Source organism: Thamnophis sirtalis, unplaced genomic scaffold (assembly GCF_051295495.1).
Source record: "Thamnophis sirtalis isolate CommonGarterSnake01/CBP01778 unplaced genomic scaffold, rThaSir2_p1.2 scaffold_17, whole genome shotgun sequence".
In the NCBI taxonomy this organism is placed as follows: Eukaryota; Metazoa; Chordata; class Lepidosauria; order Squamata; family Natricidae; genus Thamnophis; species Thamnophis sirtalis.
In genome coordinates, this window is record NW_028261397.1 from 148843 (window position 1) to 175315 (window position 26473).

The window sequence follows — 26473 nt, forward strand, 5'->3', positions numbered from 1 at the left end:
GGCCTGCTTTCTTCCCTCCTCCAGAAAGCTTGCAAAGCCTCTTGGCCAATTGAGCCCGAGGGAATCGTCAGCTGAGGCTCTGTCCAGGGCTTGGACCTCAGGGCTCCACCTTGCCTGCCCCTCCTGGGGTCTGCCTATAGAAGCTGCCCCAGAGGGCCGGCCCAGACCCACTCACTCCCCACGCTTGTGCTCTTCAGGCCTTCGGTTTCACCTAAGTGAGCTGGCAGAGCACTGGGAGGCATCGAACCCCAAGTGGACAAGAGATGCAGCAGGGACCAGGTGGGCACAGAGCAGGTGCCGACTGCTGGGCTGGGCAGGGCAGGGCAGGGCGAGAGAGCTGAACCTTCTTCCGGCATCCCTCGTCCCCTTTTGCTCCCTGGAGGCCCCGGGCAGGCGGAAGGGCTCTAGCTATTGGGCCCCGAGGCTTCCCCTTTGTCTTAGTGCTCTTGGCTTCGGGTTGCATCCAGATTGCCACAAGTCACCTCCAACGCGGTTGGCCAGCAGCCCTTTGGGTCTGGCAAGATCAGGGATCCCAGGGGGCTGCATCCCCATCGCTCCTTCCAGCCATCAGCGCCAGGCACTCATGTGACAGCTGCAGCAATGGGTCAGCCAGAGCCCTCCGTAGCCATGCCGCCCAGCCTCCTGACGCTCTTGGCTGAGGGCACGGGAGCATCAGCCAAATTTGGTGGCAGTGCCAGATTAAATGCCGCACCGTCTGGCTTTGTCAGCCCCCCAGTGTGCCCCCATTAGAGCGAAATGCCGATGAGGGTGGCTGTTCGCTTCCCCGTGGCCTCCTTTTTCCTCTGCCTGGCTACGGATTCCACACCTTCAGCCTCCCTCCTGGCCCAACCAGGGTTTGCTGCCTCACTGGCCACTTGGCACAGGCTCCAAGGGCACTCGCTTGTCCTTGGCCCGGCCTTTGTGGGAGACGCGAGAACAGAGATGTGGGACCATTGCTTTCCTTCCACATGCCCTCGGTGAAGAACTAGCTGTGCCACGGCTTGACCTGGCAGCTGATCTGGAAGCTGCCAACCCCAGCACCGTGTTGGGCCAGTCCTTTCCCTCTGCACGCAGAAGGCTGCAGTTGAGCCAAGAGGGAAGAAGCCCCCCTTTTGGAGCGGGCCATTTCTTCCTTTGGGAGGGAAGTGGGGCAGACAAGCCCCAGGCCACAGCTGGCACGCAGAGGGCAGCCCCGGGAAGGGCCCGAGGAAGATGTGGGCCACCAGTCCTAGCTCCATGGCCAGCCCCAGAGCCCCTCCGGCCAAGGGCAGCCCACTGGCCTCCGAGGGGAACACCTTGACCAACCTCTCCACCAGGTCAGCCTCCTGACTGCTCAGAGGAAAAATACGAAGGCCAAGCAAAGCAGTGGGGTTTTTTGTTTTTTTGTTTTATGTCGAGAGACAAGACAGTGCAATCCGCCCGAGAGACAAGACAGTGCAATCCGCCCGTGGCATCTTGCCCCCCCCCCCCCCCGCTCCAATGGCTGCTGCATGAGAACCAGTGCCCTGCCTCCCGCGGGGATTCCTGCCACCAGAGGGCGGGAGTTGCTGCGCCAGGCACCAGGAGGCTGAAGGGGACGACAGGGCAGGAGCCAGCGCACCTCAGCCCAGCTCATGATTCCGGGTGTCTCCTTGCCCAGCTCTGCCAGGCCCCCTAATATTTGAGACTTGGGGCTTAATTCCCGCTGCAGATGTCGGTGCGACCCTGTGCAAAGCCACCCCTCTTCGGTCATGCCCAAAAAAAAGTCCAAAGGGAGGCGGGGAAACACGACACTGTGCAACCCCAGCTTTTGTCAAGCTGGTCCTCAATCTGCAGAGAAGGTGGGGGCCACATATCCCCCCCCCAGAACAGGTGCGAAATGCAGGCAAACCGGATGCCCTCCTCCTCCTCTTCCTCGGCCATCCCGCGCCATGGCAGAGCAGGCGGATGGGGAGGGAGGCTGGAGTCCGTGTCCTGCACAGACAGAAACCAAGCTGGGTTTGTCTGGGTGTTTGTGCGTCGTGCAGGTGTGTGCCGGGAAGGGCCAGGTCACCAGAACGGGGAGGGGGTGGGGGGGTAGGGGAGCATTCCCTTTGCAAAGCAACCAAGACCCGTATGAAGTCAGGCGTCTCCGAGGCCAGCACCAGAGACCGTGGGCAGGGGAGGCCACAGCAGGGTGGGGCCACGGCAGAGGCATAGTGGCGTGGCTTTTGAATCCAAAGCAAGACCCGTGAGATGGGGAGCTGTGCTGGGGGCTTCTCTGGGGCCCCAGGGCGGGGGGAGCCCTCCCCCAGCCGGTCCAAATGTGTCCCTAGACAAAGGCCTCCTCGCTGGGCGTGCCGTTGATCTTGAGGAAGAGCTGGGCATCGTCGTCCTTCTGCTGCTTCGCCCGTTCCAGGCGCCGCCTGTAGCAGATGAGGTAGACCGGCAGGCAGAAGCCGAGCATGCTCACCCCCAGCAGCCCCACATTGACCTGGCAGGAGAGACGGCGAAGGTGGTGAGGGCCGTTGGCGAGGGACGGCTCTCCACAGGGTGGCCTGGAGGGACGGCTCAGTCCGCAGCTGCCTCCTCCGCTTGAAGCGGCCCCGCCCTCCCTCCCCCCCTCCTGGCACCGAGTCCCTCGGGTACCAAGCAGCCCTGGAGCCCTGACTCCTGTTGACCCAGAGTGGCAAGCATGCCACCTGTGGTGCCCAGGGCAGGCACAACTCTCTCCAGAGGGGCAGCCGCCCAGGACGAGCGGCCGGGGCCTTGGCCAAGCTCAGTTTCAACAGCTCTTCGCTACGAAGGGCCCAGCTGGCTGACTACGCAGAGCCTGGGAATGCTTTGGAGCGCCCCACCAGGACACCCTCCTTTCCTGCACCCCTGTCCGAAGGGGAGAGGGGCACATTTGTGTTGCCCCCCCCCTGATCTGCCTACCGCCCCCACCCTCAATGGGCAAGAAAGCGAGCGGGCGATAGTGGCTGCCAGGGCAGATCTGCACCAAAGGGCCCTGAGATGTTTTGCCAAAGAAAGACGGAGGCGGCTGCCAAGCGAGCCTGGAGCTGCCCTTCCCTCCCTCCCTCCCTCACGTGCCCAGGACAGGCAGCGGCTGTGCGGCTCCATCCAGCCGTCCTCCCTGCACAGAGAAGGCCCACGTGGTCCCTGGGAGCCGGTCCAGGAGACACCCAGACCGTGACCAGGCAGATGGGGATGGGGGGGGGGGCTGGCTCCCACTGCAAGGCCAAGAGGCTCCAGGTGTGGGGCAAAGGGTGCTACTGGTGGGCTTCCTCCCGGGCACTGCCAGGCAACAGGCAAGACCCTCAAGGGAGGCTCCTTTTTGGGGAGCCCAAACACCAAAAGTGTCTCCCTCGGGGATGTGGGCTTTGTTGTGCTGGCACGTACCTTCCGCCCCCCCCCCTCCCTCCAGGGAAGGTCCAAGGCCCCAGACTGGGCCTCCTCCGCCCAGTGCCCCCGTTCACCTCCTGGGGCTCCTTGGCTGACCGACCAGCCCCCCCCCCGGGGAGTCGGAAGCTCTGCCACAGGGATGCCCAGTTCTTTGGGGTGCAGCCCCTCCTGAGCCCCAGGAGCCAGAACTGGCCTGTGGAGGGAGACCCTGCCAGGCACGACTTGTTCTCCCTTCTCGCGAGCACCAAGGCTGCCGGTCCAGGACATCCTTGAACGGCCAGAACCCCCAGCCAAAGCGGCACCACTTACCCAGAGGGGGTCTCCTTTCAGGGGCCCATCATGGCCAGGAAAAGGGGCTGCTGCAGGAGGGCAAAGAGGGCGCTGACGAGAGATTGCAGCCCAGTCAAGCTGCCAAACTGGGTGGAAGGATACCTGGGGAGGGAAGGGGCAAGTGACCCACAGGTCTTGCGGGTGGGAGGCCGGGTTGAGTGACAGTGGAGGATCGGGCTCTCTCTGTAAACAAGGAAGCCGCTGGGCCAAGGGACGGCTCCGGCCCTTCCTGGAGGAACAACACCCCCTCCTCCCGAGGGGTTGAAGGGCTGAAGGCTGACGTAGAGCAGGAACCTGGGAGGCAGATAAGCCTGTCTCGGCCTCTCCCGGTTGAGCAACCCTTGGAGTTGCACCCGACGCCCTCTGTGACCCACGGCCCGAAACGTCCCGTCCAAAACAACAAGTGTCTGAGCAGGGCAAAAACATGTGAGTCAGCCCTGGCAAAGGGCTCGTGTGTGTGTGTGTGTGAGAGAGAAGAAGGGGGGGGGGGTGAAGGAAGGAAGGGAAGGAAGAAAGCTGCCTAGGGAGAACTCTCCAGGGCAGCGTGCAGATGGCCCCTGGGGGGGGGTAGGAGCAGAGGGGCCCCCTCAGCGTCTTTCAGCTGCCTTCCTTGGGGCAGTTTGGGGCAGAGGACCAGCCAGAATGAGGAAGTTGTTTTGCTCCCCAAGGAACATCGCTTGGCCCCAGCTGACCTCGGCCTCCATCAGATACTCGGGAGGCAGGTGGGGGCGGGCAACACCCACTCTGGAGCAACACCCAGAGGTGCCGGCCAATATCCAGAGGCAAAACCACGCAGCAGGGAACCCAGGAAGGAAGAAAACATGACCCAGAAACGGGGGTGACCCACTTTGCGATGGGCAGCCAAGGAGCGGGTGCTGGACTTACACAGCAGCATAGAGGCCCCCGACGGCCGAGTGGATGAAGCCTCTGACGATGGTGTGCAGGATGAAGGAAAGGATCTGGAAGGGAGAACGGGGGGGCTGGCTTCAGAGCCCCCGCAGGACCCCCGCCCTCCAAGGCCCCGAGTGGAGCTGGGATACGTCCCCCCATGGAGGCGGCGGAGGGGGGTCCCCCAGCACAGGCCCCAGCCAGCCTCTTCCCCGCCAGCTGCCCCTTTGCCCACGTGCCCCTCCTTCACCTGCAGAGGCAAGTTGGGGATCAGGCAGGTGACCCCAAAGCCCACCAGCAGCAGGTTGGTGAAAGCGAAGGCCCGGGTGGCGTTGCAGACCTTCTGGATCTGCGGTCCCGAGGTCTCTTCTCTTCTTCTCCCCCCTGCAGGCGGGAGGAAGGGTCTCACAGGCTGCCTCCCTTCGAGCCCCCACCCCACCCAGGGCCCAGGAGGGCTCCTTCCCTGCCCGTCACTCCGGTGCCTGCTGACCCTTTCCTTCCTTTCAAGGGCCGGAGGCTGCCCGTCCGTGACAAACAAGGCCTCCCCGTGACGACACTGCGGTTGCTGGCCCAGTGACCCAGCTGCCTCATGCTGCCTCCCGCCCGCGCAGGGCCCTTCCCTGCGGCAGGCGGCACTCCTGCTCCCCACGGCATGAGCTGCCAAGGGCGTGTGGGAAGCGGCACCCCTTTCCCAAGCTTCAGAGGGGAAGGAATGCGGGTTGGGCACGCAGCTGGCAGGGAAGGACGCCGCAGCTGCCCCCACCCACCGGGCCACGTACGGGGGGCTGTCATCTCCCTTGTCGGCCTCCTCGGGGCCACCGTCGTCGCACTCCTTCAGCTTCCAGTCCATGATGTAGCCGATCACCGGTGCCGTCATGAGGCAGAGCAGCTGCAGGACTCCGAAGATGGAGCCGTAAAGCTCCACTGGAAGGCAAGAGGGCAGGCCCCGTCAGGGACGGGAAACACCCCCACCGGCGCCCCCCTTGCAGGGGGCCGAGCACGGCGCAACGGACTCTGCCGCAAACCCAACCTGTCCGGCCTCTGCTAGGGGCCCCTGGTCTTTGCCCAGGGCAGAGCTGCGCAGCCCAGCGGATGCGGCAAGAGAGGGCATTGCCCCCTACCTGGCTGTGGGTGACCCAAGCCAGATCTCTGGAGAAGCAGAGCCAGGAAGCAGGGAGGACTGGGGCTGAGGAGGGGCTGGGGCCGCCCCCCCCCCAGATCACACTAGGCCCTGAGCCCACCGCCTGGCACCCCAGAGGCCTCCAAAGGCTCCGCCCCATGAGGCCCTGGGGGCGCCAGGCACCGGAGCAGGCCCCCCCTGGCCCAATACCACCGCTCCCTCCTCCCTCCCCCCTCCGGGAAAGCTCCGGGGCCGATTCTTCTGCCTCAAGGGATTCCAGACTGAACAGGCCCAAACTGGCTGTTGCGCGTGGTTTCAGTCTGTTGTGCAAAAGACACGGTGGTGGTGGAACTGCTCCTCCTAGTGCAAACCCCTCCCTTCCTCCTGGCTTCCTGCCAGCAGCTATAAATAGGGGCCTGACGCTGAGTCTGCGGCCTTTCCCCTTCTCCCTGTTGTTGCTCTTCTGCTCTTCAGGGGGCAAACAGGCCCCTCTGACCCACTGGCTGAGCCACACACCCCGTCGGCAGCAGCCGGATTCCCCAGGGAGCAGCCGAGCGTAGCCCAGGCTCCCAGCGCCCCCCCCCCCCCCGCCTCTCATGGCAACTCATGGCTGGAAGGAGCAGCACAAGAGCCACAGCGCCCGCCTGCCTCCCTGCCTGCCTGGCCAAGCAGCCGCTGCCATGGAGGGACGGGGGGGGGGGGCATCTGGTTCCCAGCAGGCAGCGCAGGGCCATCTGAGGGAGAGAGAGAGGGACCCTCAGGGGAATTCCCTGCCCACCTGGCCGCCTTTCAGGCGGGAAGGGGGCACCGATGTGCTGTGGCTGCCTGGAGGCCTTCCGGGCCCTTCTGCTCCGCGTCCCCCGCCTTCTCTAACTGGGGCCCGCCAGGCAGCCAGGCTTCTGCATCCCCCGCCAGGGTGGCCACCGGGATGTCCGAGGAGTGAAGCCCAGGAAGGGCTGCGCTCAGGATTTGGGCCGTCAGCTGATTCAGGCCCAGCCTGGCTGGTTGGGAGAAGCGCCTGGCTGGAGCTCTTAGCGCCTGTGGTGGGTGCACAAAGGACCAGCAGCCAGAAAGCAGCCGCAGGCCTTGCGAGGTAGTCCAAGTGGGAATGAGGGCATTGCTCCCCTCCTGTTTGTCCTCCAGAAAACTAGGAGGGCCCCCTTCTGACACGCTCTCCCCCCCCCTCGCAGAATGAGCTGCCTCTGGTCAGATGTTGCCAGGGGGGGCTCTCCCGCAGCCAGCCCGAGATCCCTGGGGTCCCTGAGGAGGCCTCCGAGTGCCGGGGAGGGTCAGCCGGATGGGAGCTGGGCTCTCCCAGCCCTGACGCGGGTCTCCTGTGGGCACGAGAGGGCCCCCACCTGTCTCCATCTTGCCCTCCACCAGGAACTCCAAGATGTTGTTCATGGCCCCCATGTAGAAGATGAGCCGGAGCTGCGTGACGCACATGGTGACCAGGCTGAGCAGGAGGATGGGGCTGAAGACGCTGTTCATGAAGGAGGGGGAAGCTGCAGGGGGGGGGGGGGGGAGAAAGAAGAAAGGGAGGATCCGTCAGGCTTTCCCCAGGAGGCACCACTGACGGGGCTGGCAGGCCTGCACAATCCAGAATCCCAACCCCCATTGGCCGGCTGGCCATTTCTCTTGGGCTTCTCCCTTTGGCCGGGCCCCAGGGCCACCCTGCAAGATGGCTGCCTGGTCCGGGGCCTCAGCATGGGCCGAGGGGATGGGGACGCTTGCCCAAGCGGGCACCTCCACCCACTTCAGCCAAGCTCTGGTCCTTTCAGGGGCCCTTCGGGAAGGTACCCCCCCGCCCCCGGGTGCAGCGTTTTCAACCTGTTCCTGTATAAAACCAGAAGGGGAAAGGTCTCCTTGCAGCCCCTCCCTCCCTCCTAGGCTCACCGAGGGCAGGGAAAGGACCTCTTGCCCCTTCCAGGATGACCGTCTACCCCTCTGCCAACCTGCCAGGCCCCCTCCTGGTGGCTCCTCACCTGCACTGTCCGGCTCGCACTTCACCTCCAGGTCCACCGTGGAGAAGCAGAGCTTGTTGCCGTTCTGCAGGGCCGTGTTCTCCTTGTTGCCCTTCATGGAGCTGCCCACACTCAGGCGCCGGCCGACCGTGGTCACCTGCTTGTAGAACTGCTTCCCGGTGATCTTGTGGTCAAAGCCCAGCCAGCTGAACTTGATCTTCACCCTGGGGAGCAGAGAGAGAGGAGCACGTCCTGCTCGCTCTCAGGTGGGCACATCTGGCCTTGCCGAGGAGCCTCCCTCTTAAGGGGCGTCCCCAGCTGCAAGGCGCGAGGGGGGGGAGTCAACGGCTACAAAGAGGAGGAGCCGGCTGGCCGGGAAACCAGGAGGGCCCGGCCGAACCCCCAGTGTGCTGGGCAGTGGGGCAAAAGGGGGGCCGCCTGGCACAGCCCCGCCCACGTTCGCCCCTTGAGTGGCTGCAGGGCCCTTTTCACTCACGTGTAGTCCATGTCTTCGGGGCCTGGGAAGGGCTCCAGGGGCCAGTTGAAGAAGCAGTTGAAGAAGACGAGGCCCGCACAGCCGGCCCAAACCAGCAGGATGAGGATGAAGGAGACGCCCAGGTCGTAGATCACCTGGGGAGCAGGGGAAGCGCATGGGAAGAATCGCCTGGCCCAGCCCTTCAGCCCCAGGGGCCGCTTCTCCAGGGGGAGCCTGAGCTGGGCCCTCCCATTGAGACGGCCACGGCCTTTGAGTCCAGGGACAGGCGTGCATGTGAGGGGCAGGGGGTCATTTTGGGGTGCCCAATTCCCCTGGCACCCAAAGGCCTCTCTGGGGAGCCCCCGGAGGGCTTCTGAAGCTACCCCTGAAGCTCTGGAGGTGGGAGGAGAACGTGGCAGCGTGCCTCCATCCCCCTCCTCGGATGGGCTCCAGCTGCCACCCGAGCACTGCAACATGACCCCCGTGAAAACAAGGGGGCGGCCCTGCACACCAGCTGCCCACTGAAACCCATCCACTGAGCTGCCTTGCCTGTGCCAGGGGGGATCTGCCCAGCCCGTAGGGCAGGCTGAGGACCTCAGCTCAGAGCCAGCCGTGGGCCCAAAGCAGCCCCCAATGCCCTTCCCAGCCTGGCCACTCCCCCAAACCCTCCCACGGGGCCTTCTCCCCCCCCTTCCCCCATCACAAGGGGGGAGGGCCTGTGCCCAGGGCCCACTTTTCCACACAGCTTTCCTTTCCTGGACATCCCACGTGGCTTAACGGGGCAGAAATGGGTTGCCATTCGCTACACAACTTTCAGTGAACGTCCAGAGGAGGAGTGTGTGTGTGTGTGTGTGTGTCCGTGCATGAGGCCAGGTGTGCGTTAAATTCCACCAGGCATTTGGCTTTCTCTTGGCCAGGTGCTCCTTCCTGCCGCTTGACGGGGAGCCTGTCTCCAGAGAGGGTGCAGATCTCGGGGGGGGGGGGGGGGGAGGCCAGCTCTGGGCCTTTGCCGCTTCTGGCCTCAGATGGGGCATCCATTGCACATCGGGGCTCCTGTGGCCCACCGTGCTTTGCATAGTTGCACCTGTTCCTAGATTGGGGGGGGACTGGGTCCCCATTCCCAGCCTGCACTGCCCCCCTCCCCGCCACTTACCTTGATCCCAGGAAACGTCACTGCCGAGGAAGCGTAGGAGCCGATCATGAGGGCAATGAAGGTGGAGCGCAGATCCCCGAACATGTTGGGCAGCTGGGAAGGGAGGGAGGAGGGGAGGCGTGAGGGCAAAAGAACGGCCTGGAGGGAGCCTCCCCACAGTTGCCTGCTGGTTCACCAGCAAGGGCAGGGGAAGCTGTAGGGGGGCGGGGAGGGGAAGACTCTAGAGCCACAATTTGGGAAGAAAAGGGGGGAGGGGAGGGGACACACCTTTGGCAAGGCTGGACCGGAGGGCGTGCGGAGGGGAGGGGGCAGCTTTTGGGTCTGACCTAGGAGGCCTGGGAAACGGCCCCCCACAATGAGCTGAGGCGCAACTAAGGGAAGAGTGAGGGGGGAGTTCTCCCCAATGCCAGCCAAGGGACCCTCCTGGCCCTCACTCAGCTCAGGCAGACGTGCGCAGGGATGCCAAGAGCCCGGTCAAGGCTGCGTCCATCACAGCAGGCACTCCCCCCCCCCCGGTACACATTCAGGAAGGGTTCCCATCTGGCAAAGGAGCCCCCCCCCCAATCCCCTCCAGGATGGGTGCTGGGGGGGGCAGACACAAAGCCAATCTGGGGCAAGTCCGGTGCCCATGAAAGGTGGCGCAAGGGCTCTCCCTGCCCACCAGGGAAGTTGGCACTTACTGTGAGAGAGGTGAAGGTCATGCACATCCCTCCAAAGCCGTTCAGCGACAGCGAGATGAAGATCAGCACCGACAGGGCTGGGGCAGAGGCAGAAAGCGCTCAAAGGCCGCCCTGCCAGTCCAGGAGCCCAGGGTGGGCGCGCAGGAGGGACGGCTGGCATGGTGCCCTGCCCGTTCCCCAGCCCCCCACTGAGCAAGGCTCCCTGGCTCCCCCCCCCCTCAGAGAAGCCAGGGCCCCCCTGCCCCAGCCTCTTCCCCAGAGCGCCCTCGGTGACACTCACAGTCCGGGTTGCTGGCCCCATAGGCGATCATCACACAGGAGACGGCAAAGCAGGCACTGCAGAGGCAGACGGGAGGCCCCTCAGTCCCCTGGATCGAATCCCCAGGCCCCTCGAACCCACGACAGGCCTCCCCTCGCCCGCCCGCCCGCCCACCGCGCTCTGCCTTTGGAAGGCTCCTCTGAACTGAGGCTCTGAGCGGGGACCCAAGACAGAGCCTTCCCTGCCCAGCTGCCAGTCGCCCACCCGGATGACGCAGGAAGCCACCAGCCAAGGACCAGAGCCATCTCTCCAGGCTCCCTTTCCCTCTCCAGGACCCCCAGCATCCCCCACCCCCACCCCAGAGCTTGGGGGGATTCTCTGCCCCCGAACAAGGTGCAGAATGGGGTCCAGGAAGCAAGGGGGTTTTCTCCCAGGAAGCCCGAATAGCCCAAGAACCTCCGGTGGGAGGCAAAGAGAGGGGGGCTGCTGCTGGTTCGGGTGAACGGCTACTCCGAGCAGCAGCAGCTGGGCCCGCCCACCCGGCCTGGCGCTATCCTGTCCTATATAATCGAGATTTTTTTGATGCTGCGCACATGGATTTTCAGTTCTGGGTGAACCGGTTGTCACAGTATGCGACGGCCACCTCTGGAGGCAAAGGTCTCTCCCCCCCCCCGTCCGTCCGCCCCCACCAGCCATGCTGACCTCTGGCCCTGTGTTCAGGATACATGAGCAGCCGCCCCCCAGAGAAGCCGGGTGGATCTCCCTCCCTGGCATGTGGATCCAGTGGCTCTCCCTCCTGGTAAGGAAGGGCCTGCCCAGAGACTGGGAGGGGAGGGACGGCTGTGCTTTGGCCCAGAGAACCCCCGCCTGGCCTACCTGCCCAGCAGCCTCAGCTTGCGTGGCCCATACTTGTCCATGACGATGCCCAGGGGGAGGGTGATGGCGCTCAGCAGGAAGGAGCCCACGGTGAAGGCCAGGTTTAGCATCTCGTCCTGCTCCTTGCAGATCAGCCAGCCGTTCATGCGGGCCTCTTCCGGCTGTGGGGCTGCCGTCCCGTTCCCGGGCACCAAGGCCGCCCCTGTGGAGTTATCTGCAGGAAAAAGGAGGGCATGGCAAGAGGGCCATTCGGGAGGCTTGGCCTCCACCCACCCACCCACCCACCCCCAGGCGGGAGGCCCTCCTCTCTTTGGCCTGAAGTCACCTCCCCATCAATCAGACTTTTTGAAAACTTTTGAGATTGTTTCAATTTTAACCAAGAGACCCGTAGGTTTCAAAGCTTCTTTATTTCAAAGGGACCCAAGTGGGCCCAGAAGCTTTCCTGGAGTGGGGGCCCATTGCACCTCCAAGGCTCATGCCCAGAGCAAAGGGGCCTGGCTGAGCCGTGGGGGGAGATGCTAGAGCCAGTAGGTGTGCAAGCCCCCCCCCCACCCGCTAGGCATGCAAGAGTTCCCCCTTCTCAACCTTGGGGTTCAAGCCCTGCCCCCCCCCCCCCAGTGCCATGGAGGAGGAAGGCAAGGCCTCCCAGGGTTCCTGCTCTTTAATTATAATGCACTGCGTGGCCACACGCTCTCAGCTGACCAACCCACACTGGTTTACAACATCAATTTGAACAATGCACCCATCAATTTAGAGAGTAAAAACAGGCAATAAATAATGATAAAACCATAAAACCCTGTTATCGGAACAGCTATCGTGTGTGAGCAATATAAAACCTCCATTAAGAAGGCCAATTGATAGAAATGGGTTTTAAGTTCAACACTGCAAAATCGGGTACATGTTGTCCTTGCAAACAGTGGAAAGTCCCTGCACTGGTACACCCCCCCCCCAAAAAAGACGCACCCACCCCCCCCGGATTTCAGCCACGGCTCCTCCCTTCCGGGGGCACCTCCAAGAGGCCTTGGGCAGAAGAGCAGAGCTGCGGACAGCCAGGGCTCCTCCCGAACTCAGAGGGGCAGCAGCCTGCCCAAGAGACCCCGTCAGGCCCCAGGGGACAGGGCCGCGCCAGGGGAGACCAAGAGGGCCCGTTTCTGAGGCCGGCCTTTGCAGGCCGTGCCAGGAAGGCCTTTCAAGCCTCGGAGAGCCAAAGGTGCCAGCTGGGAGAGCCAGGGAGGGGCGGGGGCTGCAGGGTTCGGGCCAGGGCGCTCGCCCTCCTCGTGCAGGGAGGTCTTCAACCCAGAGTGGGCCAGAGTGGGCCACAAGGACAGAAGGGCACAACTCCTTCCGAGGAAAGGCCAAGGAGGAAGGGCACGGCCATTCTGTGTGAAGGAGGCCCACGTGAGTGCTGGCTCTGGGCTCTGGCATGTGTGGGTCCTGTCCAAAGCCAACGTCCTGCCCTTCTGCCCTGCCTTTCTGCCAAGAGGCGGCCAGGTCAAGCCGAGGTCTCAATCAGGCCCAGATTTCAGAAACTTCTGGGAAGGGGCTTGAACTCCCAGGCACCTGGCGGCACAACCGCTTCCTCTGGCTATGAATTGAATTGAATTGAATTTATTGCATTTATATGCCGCCCTTTTCCCCTGAAGGGGACTCAGGGCGGCTCACAATCCAAGTCAGAGAAGGGGGTACAGACAAGGGATAAAAAAGACGAACAGAATCTATGGCCCTTCCCCTTCCCCTCCCTTTCAAGGGAGAGGAGAGTCCAGCCCTGGGGAATGCCGGCTGCAGAGGGAAAAGCTGTGGGACATTTGGGAGGAAGCGGGCACGCCGTCTCCGTGGCCGAGAGAGCTTTCACACGTGCCTATTCAGCCACCAGAGAGCCAGCCTCAAAAAGAGCCGCTGCGGGTATCAGAAGAGCTGTGAGCACACAAGGGGCCCCTGACTGTGCCAAGAGCTGAAGGGGAAGGCGGGGCGAAGGGCCGAGGAGATCCATCACCAGGAGCCAATACCTGCAGAAAGCCGGCCAAGGGAGCTCCCACGCAGGGTGAGGCTGGTCTGCCAGGGCCACTGAGTGCCTCACGGGGGCCCTGGAGGCTTCAGCAGCGCCAGAGGGAGGGAGCGGGACAGGTGGGCATCTTCTGGCAGTGGGAGGCATCCAGGGGGCAAGTCAAGGCCAGAAGGCCAAGTCCTTGGCAGTCACTCCTTGGCTTCCTCCCCGGAGGGGGCTGGCTCCAGACAGGCCGAGTGACGGAGGCAGCCAAGGGGGCCCCTGGCCGGCAGAGATTCTGCTCTCCAAGGCAAGGAAGGGGGCACTTGGGGCTCCCCACCCCGGCTAGCCCTGGCCTCCCAAGCGCGAAGGGCTGCCGGCTCAGCCCTCCGTGGCTTCCATGGTCAGCCTGCACCTGCCCTCCACCAGAGGAGGCCTGAAGCCGGCTGCGGCTGGTTGATGCTGGATAGCCACCCCCACCCCCACCCGTGAGACCACTTCCACAGGTGGCTCTGGAGAAACATTAACTAACCCGCCATGGGCCCGGGCGAAGCAGGCAGGGGGGCCATGGGGCTGGGGGGAGGGGAGGCCAGCAGGGAAGCCAAGCGAAGGGACGGTTGCAGTCGCTGAGCCCAGGAGCCCGTGAGACAGGTGGGCAGGCGGCCCCGACAGCAGGAGGGCACAGCTGTGTTGGGGTCTGGCAAGAGGGAGGCCTCCCACCACCTGCCAGGTTGCCCCCTCCCTGCCCAACGTTGTAAACCCCGGCAACGGCTTTACCACAAACAAGGCTGTGTTTGTGATGAAAACACCTTTGGGCTGGCAGGGAGAGGAGTCTCTGGCTGCCCTTGAGGCGCCTCGGCCTGCCAGCTGCCTTCCCTGGAGGAGGGAAGGGCATAGGTGGTGCCCTGCGCTGGAGACCCAGAGGGCCTCGGGCCAACATGGGGCCCACACCCAGAGCCACCACAGCCAGCCTCCAAAGTTGGCCTTAAGATCCCGGGGAGGGGCCAGGTGGTCCTTCCTCCTTCCAAGGCGCTGGGGAGGAGGGGGAGCCCCATTGCCCATGGAGGGCAGCTCCTTCTCTCCCCAACGCAACCCCGAGAGAAACGCCCCCACCCCAGTCACTAGGCTCCCCCCCCCGGGGGCCGGCATGACCCGAACCAACGTGGAAACGGCAGAAGCAACTCACAAGGAATTGCCTGGAATGGTTCACGGAGGGGGCCCTTGGCCGTGCCCCGCCCTTTGGCCCCGCACAGCCTGCTCACACACGGGGGTGGGGTGGGGGGGTGGGCGCAGCAAGGGCAGGCTCCCGGGGCCTGGGCTGTGCAGAAAAGGCCAAGAAAGGGGCTTTGCTTTGTGGAGACGGAGCAGGGGCCGGGCACAGAGTGACCTGAGGAGGGAGGTTAAAACCACGTCCTGAGCCCAGCCAGCCCTGCTGCTCCAGCTTCTTCCTATCAGGCCCCGCCCCTTCCACTCTCCCTTCGCCAACTGGATTCTCCGATGGGAGGGCAGCCAAATCCCACTGCCCCATTTCTGATTCCCCTTCAGGCAGAACCACCATTTCCTCCCAGGAGGAAGCAAGAGGGGCCACCCGCCATCCCCAGCATTGGTTGCTCAGCGCCAGGGACCACCCTCCCCCATCGTGAGGTGGCACCTGAGCCACGGGTAAAGCACCCCCGAGGGCTAAGCCCCAGCATGCCCCAAAGGGGCCCCCTTGGGCCCTTCCCCTCCCCCTTGCAAGATGGCTGCCCCAAGGTCAGCTCAGGTCAGCCGAGACTCGCTTTTGGCAGTGCAGGAAGGAAAGGGAGGGAGCAGGCAGGGCCCACAGCGGCGGTTGTCCCCCCCCCCCACCCCCAAGGCCTTCAGCCGCTTGCCACCTCCAAGGGGAACAGCCGTCATAGCCGGCAGCTGCAGGAACCCTGAGCGGAAGCGGGGAGGCAACTCAGCACTTCAGCTGGAAAACACCAGCTCAACAGGCAGGGCTGCTGAGTTGGAGTGGAGCAAAGTTGCTACAAGAGTCGCTGATCCGGCTGCAGCCGGTGGCCACCGGGCACACCCTGGTCTCCCCCCCCCCTCTCACACACACACAGACACACACACACACAGACCGTGCCCCTCCTATGAGGAAGAGTCACCAAAGTGTAGCAGAGAGGCAGAGCCCCCCCCCACACAGACACCAAAGTTCGGTCCCTGGCAGAGAGCCCCCAGCTGAGAAGGAGACGCTTCTCACTAATCCACCCCCCACACACAAGATAGGGTGGGTGGGTGGGTGGGTGGAGGTTGTTTTGCTTGTCAGCAATAGAAGGAAGTCCTCTGACGGGAGGCTCAGGGCTGCTGCAGGGAGAAAGGAAGAAGGGGGGCCGCAGTCGAGGCCCTCCTCCTTCCCTTGCAGGGGAGAGCAGCCTAGCTCCCAGCGCTCCCTTCTGAAAACTCCCTTGCTCACCCTGGACAGGCCTGGGAAAAGAGTGGGGGGCCCTCTGCTTTGCTGCGTGGGGGGCCTTGATTATGGGGGCTAAGCAGAGGCGTGGCGTCTGTGGGGTTTCCCTGGGTTGCACCCTGGGTCAAACTGTGGTGCACGGGAACACGCAACGACCCAGGCATGGCTGCGGGAAGGGCACGGCGGCCCTAGCTGGTACCGAGGGCAGCTGCCGTTGGCTCTCACCCGAGGGTCTCCTTCCCTCCCCCACCCGCAGCCCTGATGCTGCACAACCCCGCTCATTCCCCATCAGTCCAGGGACCAAGTCCCCAGCCGCCCTCTCCTGCCAGCCGAGAATCAGCTGGTTCTGCAGGATCTTATCGCCTTCCCTCTAGGATGAAATCTCTGCCACGGCAGCTTTTTATCAAGGCCTCCTGCGCCTGTTCAGACCCTGTGAAAGATTGACCGGGTCCAAAGGGCCGATCGGGGAGGGGAGGGCAAGGAGGAATGGAGACAGAGGCAAGAGCTCCCTCCTCCCCACCCCTCCCCAACTCTGCCAGGTGTGGCTGATATCTTTGGAACAGATAGCCAAGACTTCCAAGAAGGAAAAGGATTTATGGGGAGGGTCCAAAGGCTGTCCTGGCCCTTCCCAGTCCAAAAGCCGAGTACCCGGGATCACTTAGAAGCAGCCAAGACCATGGCGGGCAGGAAGAAGAGACGGGCTCCAGGACCCCCTCCCGAAAAAGCAGACCCCTCCCATCCGGATTGCAAGAGATGCCCCCCCTCAGAGCCCCTTCTCCACTAAGCGGCTGGAGGTGGCACAGATAGGCCCGATTGCGCCGGCCGGGAGGGGTTGGCTTGACCAGAGACCACCCGTGGAGCCCGAGGAGCCAAGGCCTGGTGCTCAGGAGGGCTGGGCCAAGGTGCTTCTTACCTGGGAGGGGGCACAGGTAGGAGTAGAAGCCCTCTGACTTGAGCATGATCAGGAGGGATCCCCAGCCCAAGAGGACGGCGGAGAAGAAGAGGTTCTCCACAACGGCCGTGCAGGCCATCCACCAGCGACGCCGGTGGGCCGTGGCGAGAGTGGGAGCCATGATGGTGGGCGGCAACCGGCGGGGGGCTCTTCTTCACCAGGAGGGTCTTCCAATCTGTTGGCACACAAGGCGCTTTCTTGAGCCCCTTTTTCTTCGCGGGCTCCCTTCCTCTGCAGACAGACACTGCTGCCTCCTCCCGTAGCTCCAGCAATCCCCCCCGCCCCTCCTGAAGGTTCTAGAACAGTGTTTTTCAACCTTTTTTGTGCAAAGGGACACTTTTTTCATGAAAAAAATCACGAGGCACACCACCATTAGAAAATGTTAAAAAAATTTAACTCTGTGCCTATATTGACTATATATAAAGTAATTCTCCCACGGCACACCTTACACTATGTCACGGCACACTAGTGTGCCACGGCACAGTGGTTGAAAAACACTGTTCTAGAAGACGCAGCTTAAAAAAACATATATGCCCCAGGGCAGAAAAGGAACTCAGAGATCACCTAGTCCCTCCTACAAATCCCCCAGCAGCTGGTCCTCCAGTCTCTGCTTCAGTGCTCCCAGCAGAGTCCCCCCTCCCCCAAGCAGCCAGGCCCGTTCTTGGCCCCCTCTGCTAGGAAATTTGTCCTGGCGTCCACCGAGTCCTACTGCCCTGCTCCCCAACTCCCATTTCTTCTCCAAGAGTCCCAAAACGTTTGTGCTCCGAGGCCATTGATGAGGGAAGAGATCCAGGCAGCTCCCTGCCAGCGGAGGGTCCCTGCAAAGGGATCCCTGAAGGGCCCAGCGGGTGCTGGGAGGAGGGAAGAGCTCAGCTGGCAGAGATTGGATCAAGCAGCAGCAAGATAAGGGCCCAAACGCTTGGTTTATTTTATCGGGACTTCTCCAAAGTGCTGGATAAACTTATCAGCCTTGGGATAAGAGGATGAGGTCAGCATGACAGGTCAGTAACGTGGCTCAACCAGAGGAAGGGGGGGGGGCAAGGGCCCGGACAATGGAGGGAAATCTGAATGATGCAGAGGCAGCCAATGGGGAGGAGAGGCTTAGTGGTGCCAAAGTATTCCAGGGAGCAGAAGAAAAGATGGCCAGGCTGTCTCGGGGGGACAAAGAGGGAAGCCCCTGGGGAGCCCCAAAGGGATCGACTCCGGGGGTGGGGGTGGGGGTCTGAGCAGGGTGGGGGTGAGAAATCCCTCAATGGGCTGGCCTGCTCTTCCCAGCTAGCAGCGGTTTTGGGGGAGAGGGGAAAGAATGAAATAGGGAGGGGCTGTCTGGGGATGGGCGAAGGATCCCTCAACTAGCTGCCAGGCTCGCCTACTTAAGACTCGGGAGAAAAGCAGAAGTGGGGGAGTCCCAGAGGGACCCGAAACAGGGAAGCAGGAAAGGAACCGAGAGTTAACTGACCCGAACCTCCTGCTAGAGGCCTCTGGGCAGCTTGAGCTGGAAATTGCAACTGCCCCACGAGGGGTGGGGTACCAAAGCCGGGAGAATGGCAGCATAAGAGTGGGGGGGGACACACAAGGAGAAGGGCAGAAGGGGAAGGACGGGCTCCATCATAGGACGGCTTGGACACAATCCATCAACCGACCCTCCCGATTTAGAGGCCTTGTTCCTAAATACCCAAGGCCTGGAAACCTTGGGGTGGGGGCTCAGAGGGCGTCAGAAGACAACTTAGGATGGAAGTGGGCTAGCAAGGACCTGGCCGCTCTCCGGCGGCTGACCTCGCACTGGAGGGGGCTGGGAAACCGCGCAGAGCCCCTCGCCAAAGACCAGGCCAGTTGGGGCAGGAGGGGGGGGGCTCTGGAAACCAACACATACGGGGGGGGGGGTTTCACCCGCCTTAGATCTCTGCTTGCTCCCTGGGTGTAGAGAATAAGAGCGCGAAGTTCGGGGGTTTCTCTCCGAGCCTCCCAGGCGGGCGCAAGGAGAAGGCGGCGGCGGCGGCAACCGGGGCAACGGGAGTCCCGGAGGCCGGCTGGGATATGCGGGGAGGAGCAGAGGCCCTACAGAGATTCGCCTTCCCCGCGTAGGGAAGCCAAGCAACTCCCTCCCGAACTCGCCCCACAGCAGGGCCGGCGGCCGCCCCGTGCGCTCACCTGGCTGCCCGGCTGGATCCGGCCGGCGCTGCACGGCTGCGAACGCGGCGGCGACGCTTCTCTTGCTTCGTACCCGGCGCAGCGCCGCCTCTTTTATATCTCGAAGCGGGGAGGGGGAGCGAGGCGGCGCTGATTGGCCCCGGCGCCTTGCCAGCCGCCGCGTCTCGGCCAATCGGGCGGCGCGCCGCCAAGCCAAGGTGGCGAGGTGGGCAAGAGGGCGTCGAGCGGGGTCTCCCGCCGAGGGGCGCGCGCGGTGAGGGGGTCCGGGCCGGCTCTCCTTCCCGCTGGAGCCCGCGGAACGGCTGGCCACGCGGAGCTCCCTCGGAGACCCTCAACAAGCCGGCGTCGCTTCTTTTCTTCCGGCGGAACTCTTGAGTCCAAGCCTTCAGACCCGCTCTGGATCGTGGCCGGCGCCGGGCGCGTATGTCGGCCTTCGCCCGGGAGGCCACTGCTCTGGAGGCCGCCGGTGAACTGAAGCTCCGCGGAGTCGCGGAGCCAGAATCGCATCGGCCCGCCAGACGGTTCCGACCGAGTCCCGAGCGGCGTCTTTGGTCCCCGCCCGGCGCCGCTGAGCTCTCATTCCCGGGGAAGGGCAAGAAGCCCCCGTGGGGGGCAAGGAAAAGAGCTTCTCCCGGGCGTCCCTCTTTCCGCGCCCACCGGCGTCCCCCAGGACGACCCCTTCCCCGCAGTTGCCGCCGCCTGAAAGAGACGGGCCAAGGGTGGGTAGAAGGGCGTCGGGCGCCTCTTGGAGGAAGAGGCTCCCGCGGTCGCCGGTCAACCCGTGGAGGCTACCGGAGCTTTGCCGCTGCTCCTTCGAGGGTCGCTGAGCAAAGGCCCCCATCCGGACGGGGCTCGTGGCCTCCGGCACGCAAGGAGAGCTGCCCTCGGATCCGCTCCCCGGCTGCCCGACTCCCACGGGCGATCGCGGTAAACAAAGAGCTCCTCTTTCCCGGCTGGGCTGGGGGGAAAGGCAGGCCGGTCCATCCCTTCGCAGGGAATCTTCGGCTCAGCCATGTTCTCAGCCCGAGCGGCTGGTCCCAGGAGGCCACCCCTCTGCCCGGGGCTTGGCCACCTGTTTGCCTTGCCCTCCTGTGCTTCAGTCTGACGGGGAGACCAACCAAGTCGTCCCCCCCCCGCCCAACGTTCACAGTCCCACCTGCATGACGGTAGCCCCCCCCCCCCGCGTTTGTGCCCTCCAGGAGGCTTTTTTTAGGCAAACCTGGGGGGAGGGGGAGGGGGAGCACGGTGGGACTTGCATCTGAGCGGCCTGAGGGAGCCCGGAGCTTTGGAAGTGTTGACCAGCATCCAGAATGTCTTGGGAGGACTCTCCAGGAATGTATTCCGAGCAGGACACGAAGTGCCCGACACCCTGCCCCACCCTGCCCCACCCTGGGGTGGTTGCGATTGCAAAGCCAGGCAACAAATCACAACTCGGCTCTGGTGTGTTTATCCAACCCCCCCCCCCCCTTGAAGGATTACAGGACCCACCGGAAGCTGCGATAACATCCAGAGGCAAAAGCACCCCCCCCCACTTTGGAGAACCCAGCAGGGGTGGGGACTTTTCCGCCAAAGAGGGGAGGTGGGCTGGGGGTGCAAAGGCTGGTCTGAAGGAAGCTCAGATCTGGCTTTTTAATCAGGGACCTTCCTGGCCCCCCAAGAGCTGAGGGGGGGGGGCCTGAAACGCAGGTCTCAGGCGGGCATCCCGATCGTTTGTGTTTTGGCAGAAGCAACTGGCATGCTTTACGGTCGGGGTTCAGCGTGTCCTCTGGGCCCAGAAGGCTGCACTAAGTAATCCAAGGTTTGGTGACCCATAACCCACGGCTGCCAGAGTCCAACGAGGGAACCGGCCAGGAAGAAGCAACGGGGGTTTAGTAAAGCTAGAATCACTTTAATCCCAATTCAGATTGATTCCACACAGTGAATGCAGTCTTAACTCTCGTTCTTGATGGATGTTTCCTTGAGGCTCCACTGGCTCTTCCGGGTCTTGCCAAGGGAGGTTTCGGTGCCCCTTCAGCCTCTACAGACACAGCTTCTGCCCAAGACCGCCCCCTGCTGCTCACTACTGGCAGCTCCCCAGACCCTTTCAAGAAAAAGAGCCCAACTGTGGGCAGCAAGGGTGGCAGCAGGTGCCCGCAGTTCCAGGCTACTTGCCTTATCAGGGCAATGCGGCGACTGAGATACCCAAAAAGCAGCACCTACCCAGATGCCAGACTGTTGCCACCGACTTTTCTGAGCGGAAGGGCTCCGTGGGGCGTCAGGCAACCACAGGCAGCGCTTCCAGTGGCGAGGGACGCCTCCAAAGGGACAGAAGGTGAGGGGCCCAATCCCTTCCAGGGCACGGCAGGATTGGCCTCCTCCAGGCGGAATCCCTTGACGCTTCGCTTCCCCTCCCTTGTTTCTGGGGGGGGGTGCTGGACACAGCGAGGCTCCTGGGGCAAACGCAGAGGCAGGGCACGTTTGCTTCCCTGGCTGTGCCCCTACAGGAGGGGCTCACGGCTCCAGGCTGCCACTGCTCCCTCCACCCTCCACCTGCTGGTCAGGAGCCAGCAGGCCTTGAGCTTCAGCCATGCTGGGCTCCTTCTCTGGGACCAGCTTCCTGGAGGTGCCCTTCCCAGCATCCCTCCAAGGCAGCTTCTGCAGACTTCTTGGCCAGGCAGCCTCCTCCTGCCCACTCCCCTGAGGCCTTTGGGCAGCTGGAGGGGGGTCTTCACTGCCACTTCTGGCTTGGCCCACGGTCACATAAATGGTGGTGATGCTGGGCTCATGGACACCAGCTTCCGCAGCAGCTGCCCCCGGTGCCTCCGCGCCAGCCCAGCTCCTGTGGCTGCTGGAAGGGTGGCCTCCAGGGGGCCGGCCATTATCCTCCCAGGGAGCTGGTGCCACTTCCTCGTAGCAGCTTCTGCCCAGGGCGTGGCATGAGGCCCCCGTGGGGTGGTCGGCCTCCAGAGGAGGAGCTCCTTGGGCTGAGCTGTCAGAGGCCGTTGGCTTCCGGGTAGGGTTGAGGGCCTCTGGGGGGGCCCTGGGGCTCTGAGGGCCAAAGTGGGTCCCTTCTGCAAAGGAGACGGAGGGCCGCTTGCCCTTGGCGATGCTGGAGGTGCGAGGGATGGCGAAGGGCGAGGGGTACAAGGCTGCTGTCCTGGGGAGAAGGCTGCCCTCTGGCAAGGCTGAAAAGGCAGAGGAGGGGATTTAGAAAAAGAAGAAGACTGGGCTGGGGTCACCCTAGCAGGGCACTAACACGATGCAGTCTCTGCACCCCAAGCAGGCGTGGTGGGGCAAGGGGTACGGTGGAGCAGGCCCCCTGGGGGCCTCACCCCGCCATACCAGGAGGTCACGGCACGCCTGCAGCCGAGTCTCACCTGCAAGCAGGGCCTTCCCTTCAGGGCTGAGCCAAGGCGGCAGCAGCTGTTCCCCTCGGCTACCCACCACCAGGAGGAAGAAGGGGGGGGTGATTTCCACCTATGCTCCACAGCACCCGAAGGCAGGACAAGAAGCAACGGATGGAAACTAACCAAGCAGAGAAGCAGCCGGGAACTAAGGAGGAATTTCCTGACTGTGAGGACAATTAACCAGTGGAACTGCTTCCCTCCAGAAGTTGTGGGTGCTCCAACAACTTCTCCAACATGGAGCCTTTTAAGAAGAGATTGGGCAGCCATTGGTCTGAAATGGCATAGGGCCTCCTGCTTGCGCAGGGGGTTGGACTAGAAGACCTCCAAGGGTCCTTCCAACTCTGTTATTCTCTTCGCAGGCTCCCTTCTACCCAAGGGGTCGGCAGCGAAGCCTGAGTGGGACACTCGGGGATTGCTAAAACTGCTTTGCTCTGGGCAAGCGGTGATGGCAAGATTGATGTGGGGTTACTGGGGACCCTGCCTCTCCCCCCACTCCCCCCACTCACACTCCTACCTTCACTGGGAGGGAGAGCAGACTGAGGCCCTTCGCGGCCCCCCGTTTCTTCATTGACTCCCTCGGAGGAGGAGGAGCCAAAGGAGCCGTCCGAGGGCCAGGCCGCGGACGTTTGTTCGATGAAACTGGGGTTGAAGGGGACCTCTGGGTCTCGGTGGGCGACTGGAGGAGGACAAGCATCCGAGCACGGCTATCAGGCCCAGCCCTTCTCACCGCAGGCCCTGCCCCTCAGCTGCCCTCAGCTGCTAGGACAGCAGGCAGGCAGGCAGGCAGGGGCCACAGAAAGGCAGGCCCCTTTGTGCTGGCGCTCCTTGGGGGCAGATCCTCACCTATCACCCGTGGAAGCTTTGAGCCCCCTGGTGAGAAGCAGGGCAAGCTGGAAGGGAGGCTGGGCAGCCTGGCCATTAGGCGGTGCTTCGCTGGAAGGAAGAGATCCTGCTCGGCCCCTGGTGCCCTAGGAAAGAGGGGGAGCTCAGACCGGGAAGACCCCCTTTTCCCCTCTCCAGGCCTTCTCCAGCTGGTCAGGTCTGCTCAAACCATCCGGGTGGGCCCAGCCAAAGAGAGTCGGTTCTGGGGGGGGGGGGCTCTCACCTGACTGCAGAGGCTGCCGCACGGCAGGGATGGCGGCGGTGGTGGCAACAGCAGCAGCAGCAGAGGCCCAGCAGGAGCAGAAGGGGCCCCAGGATGCCTGCGAGGAGGGCCCCCTGGCCTTGGACCTCTGGGAGAGGGAGGGAGGGAGGAGTCAGCGAGGAAAGCCCCCTCCCCAGGGGAGGCCAGGGAAGGCAGACTCACCCCAGGGGCAGTCTCCGGAGACAGGGTGGCACCGTCCCCCTGCACAGGGGCAGGCCGCAGAGCAGTTGGGGCCATGGAAGGCTTCCGGGCAGGTCTGGTTGCAGCTGCAAAGGTAGCAGAGAGAAAATGGGGTGGGGGGGGACTGCGGGCAGCAGGGCATCACTGCAGCCACCCCACCTCCTTACCTGCTTCCCCAGAAGCCAGGCTGGCAGAGGCAGGTCCCAGAGGCCGGATCGCAGCTCCCGTGGAAGCAGTCGGGGCAAGAGGACTGGCAGCCCTCTCCGAAGGAGCCGGGGGGACAGGGGGCCTCACACCTGCATCAAAGCCATGGAGGGCTTGAGGGGCAGACGCGAGAAGGGGACAGCGCCCCCTCTGGGGCAGGAGGGGATTCCACACTGGCCGCCCCCCTCCCACAGCTCTGCAAAGCTGCCCTTGCTTGCTCCCCTCCCTCCCTGTTTCTGGCAGCCGGAAGGACCACGGCTGCTGCTGCTGCTGCTGGTGCAGAGGAGCTCGAGCCCCACCTGGCCCCCATGAATCCTGCCTCGCAGTTCCGGCATCGTCCTGTCTGCGGTTGGCAAGCCTCTCCTTGGAGACAGTGGCGGGGGCACAGCTGGGTGCAGTTCTCTCCATACAGCCCCGAAGGACACGGCTGCCTGCAGTGGGTCCCGTTCCAGCCGGGGTCGCAGGCCAGGCAGGCCCCCTCCGTGGGGGAGCAGGGCTCTCGGTTCCTGCAGTGTCCGCAGCTGCAGGGGCAGGGGAGAAAGGGCGCAGGCGAGTGGGCACCCTGGCAGTCCAGCGCTCAGCTTCGCGGCTCTTCCCTTGGCCTCTCAGTGGGCAAAGGGCACTCCCAGAGTCACAGGCTCCTCACCTATGGGCACACTGGGGTCCATAGGTCCCCTCGGGGCAGGGCTCTGTGCAGGTGGGGCCCCTGAAGCCAGCGTCACAGGTGCAGCGTCCATCCTGAGGGGAGCACAGGCCGTGCACACACTGGCAAAAGTGCTGGCAGGCCACCCCCCACCTTCCTGCCATACATTCGCATCGGCCGGACTCCTGGGCGCAAGGCGATCCGCTGCAGCTGCAGAGAGAGGCGCATCGCCTGCCCCACCAGCCTCGACGGCAGAGGCAGCGGCCAGTGGCCGGGTCACAGTGGGAGCCCGAGAGATTGCATTGGCACTGCCTTCGACAGTCAGGGGCCCACCAGCCTGGATCACACCGGCAGCTGCCTGTGACGGGGTGGCAGTGGCCTCGCTGCCCACACAGGCAGGCCGACTGGCAGAGCGGCCCCCACCAGCCCTGGTGGCAGCTGCACTCTCCGCTGGATGGATGGCACCTGCCCTGGGGGTGGCAGCGGCAATTCTGCTTGCAGTCTGGACCCCAGAACTGCTCCGGACACCCTGAAAGAGAAGCACGGGCCATCGCAAAGCCTGGGCCAGGCCCTTCCGGCCACCACCGCAGGACTGGCCGGAAGCAGAGTCTGCACCAGGAGCCCAGCCAGGGGCCCCAGGGCCCTTCCAGGTGCCAACCTTAGGAGCGCTTTCCTGCTCAGCCAGGCAGAGGGGATCAGGAGGGAAGCCAGCTCACGGCCAGGGCGGGGAAGGCAGGGCTCCTTCGGGATGGGGGCAGGGGTCCCTGGTGGTCCCAGCAGAGAGCTGGTGGGCGAGGGGTTCTCCAACTGGCCGGGAAAGCCACGGGGAAACGGGTGAATCCGTGGTCGCCTAACGGCCCCCTCAGAATTGGGGGAGCGGTTTCTTGCTCTCCCCCAACTGGGCGGTACTCACGGGCGCTGCAGTTGGCCCCGAAGAAGCCCGGGCGGCAGCGGCAGACAGCCGGGCGAACGCAGATCTCCCGCTCCTGGCAGGCGTCGGCGCCCAAGCAGAGGGCTGTGAGGAAAGGGGGGGGGGGGGCGCAAAGCATCAGCACAGCCGCCGTCGTTGTCAGCCCGCAGCGGCCCATCCTGCAGCTCTGCCCCGCCTTTGGCGTTGCCGGGGCAGAAGGAACCGCGTCCGGCCTGGGTCCCTGCCTGGTCCTTGCCCTCCGTCCCAGTCCTGGCGGTGGGTGTGCCAGCAGGAGGCCCCTCGCACGGAGAGCCACTCACCCAGGGGGCACTCGGGCCCCACTTGCTTCCATCCCGGGCAGCAGACGAGGGCGGGCGGCAGACTGGCGGGAGAGAGGCCGCCCTTAGCCAGAGCGAGAGGGAACCCAACCTTGCTCACAACTGCCCGGCCCCCACGCGCACCCGGACCGTCCTCGGCGGAGCCACCCGCCTCCTCCCTTCAGATGCTGCGGAACCCTTCCGAGCCCCCCCGGAGCCAAGCGCTGCCGAGCCCGCGAGCCGAGCAGGATCGTCCAGGGCGCTCCTAGGCGAAGAGGCACTCCGGGACTCTTGGCCGGAAAGAGGAACGAGGCTCAAACGGCCCCAACAAGCACCGGGGGGCTCCGCCGTGCTGCCACCTCGAGTCCCAGCTTTCCCGGCCGGTCCGAGCACGGCAAGTCCGCTGGGGCCTCGGGCGGAGAATGGGCGGAAAGGGAAAGCGCGGCCGAGGGCCGGGAGAGAGTCTCAGACGGCAGACGGAGGCCGAAAGGAAGCCCCTCCAGAAGCCCCGCCGGCGCCCTCCGGCCCCTGGAACCGGCGGAAGCCCCCGCCCCCGTCGGAGCTGCCCTGCCCGGCAGAGCGGAGCACACAGGCGACCGGCTGAGAGAAGCGGGGCGGGACGACTCTCTCTCTCCCCCTCTTACCTATCTTCCGCCGCGCACACGTGCTTTCCCCCGAGCTCCAGCTCCGGGGAGCCGCGCCCGGGCTCCGGCAGGCTCAGCAGCAGCAGCAGCAGCAGCGGCGGCGGAGGAACCCAACGGCGCTCCATCGTCCCGGGGGCCCGGCTGGGAGAAGTCGGCGGCCGCGACCCTCAGCGCAGAAGCGCCTCCCGCCCATTTCCTGCGGCTCTTCCTGAGGAAGCCGGCCGGGCAGAGGAGGAAGGGGGCCAAGGAGCATCGTCGCCCGAGAGGCTCGGCAGTGTCTCGGGCCCCAGCCTCGCGAGCCCCTCCCGGACTCTCGGGCGGCTGGAGAGACCCGCAGGGAAGCTCTAGGAGGCCCCCCCCCGCACAAGACAACCTCCCGCCTAGCTGACCGGGTTGGGGGGGCGATTTTTTTGTCT

At 64.2% G+C, this 26473-nt stretch overlaps 2 protein-coding genes across 2 annotated transcripts; both read right to left on the minus strand.

Annotated features, from left to right (window-relative positions):
- Nucleotides 1-1480: 1480 nt before the first annotated feature.
- SLC43A2 (solute carrier family 43 member 2) lies at nt 1481-18722 on the minus strand. The gene is given in 14 exon segments (XM_087702801.1): nt 1481-2452; nt 3673-3692; nt 3695-3795; nt 4579-4652; nt 4832-5505; nt 7060-7206; nt 7687-7889; nt 8162-8295; nt 9294-9386; nt 9974-10050; nt 10254-10309; nt 11109-11322; nt 16440-16653; nt 18630-18722. Coding segments are annotated over 13 exon segments (2115 nt in total). The 5' UTR covers nt 16600-16653; nt 18630-18722; the 3' UTR covers nt 1481-2290.
- A 1816-nt stretch (nt 18723-20538) lies between these two features.
- Nucleotides 20539-26182, minus strand: SCARF1 (scavenger receptor class F member 1). The gene is made up of 11 exons (XM_087702890.1): nt 26058-26182; nt 25417-25592; nt 25100-25201; nt 24190-24715; nt 23843-24064; nt 23507-23635; nt 23322-23425; nt 23121-23247; nt 22859-22983; nt 22530-22691; nt 20539-21793 (listed from the first exon to the last, which is right to left on the minus strand). Exons 1-11 carry the CDS (start codon nt 26180-26182, stop codon nt 21120-21122), a joined length of 2472 nt encoding a protein of 823 aa, XP_087559016.1. The 3' UTR covers nt 20539-21119.
- Nucleotides 26183-26473: the final 291 nt, after the last annotated feature.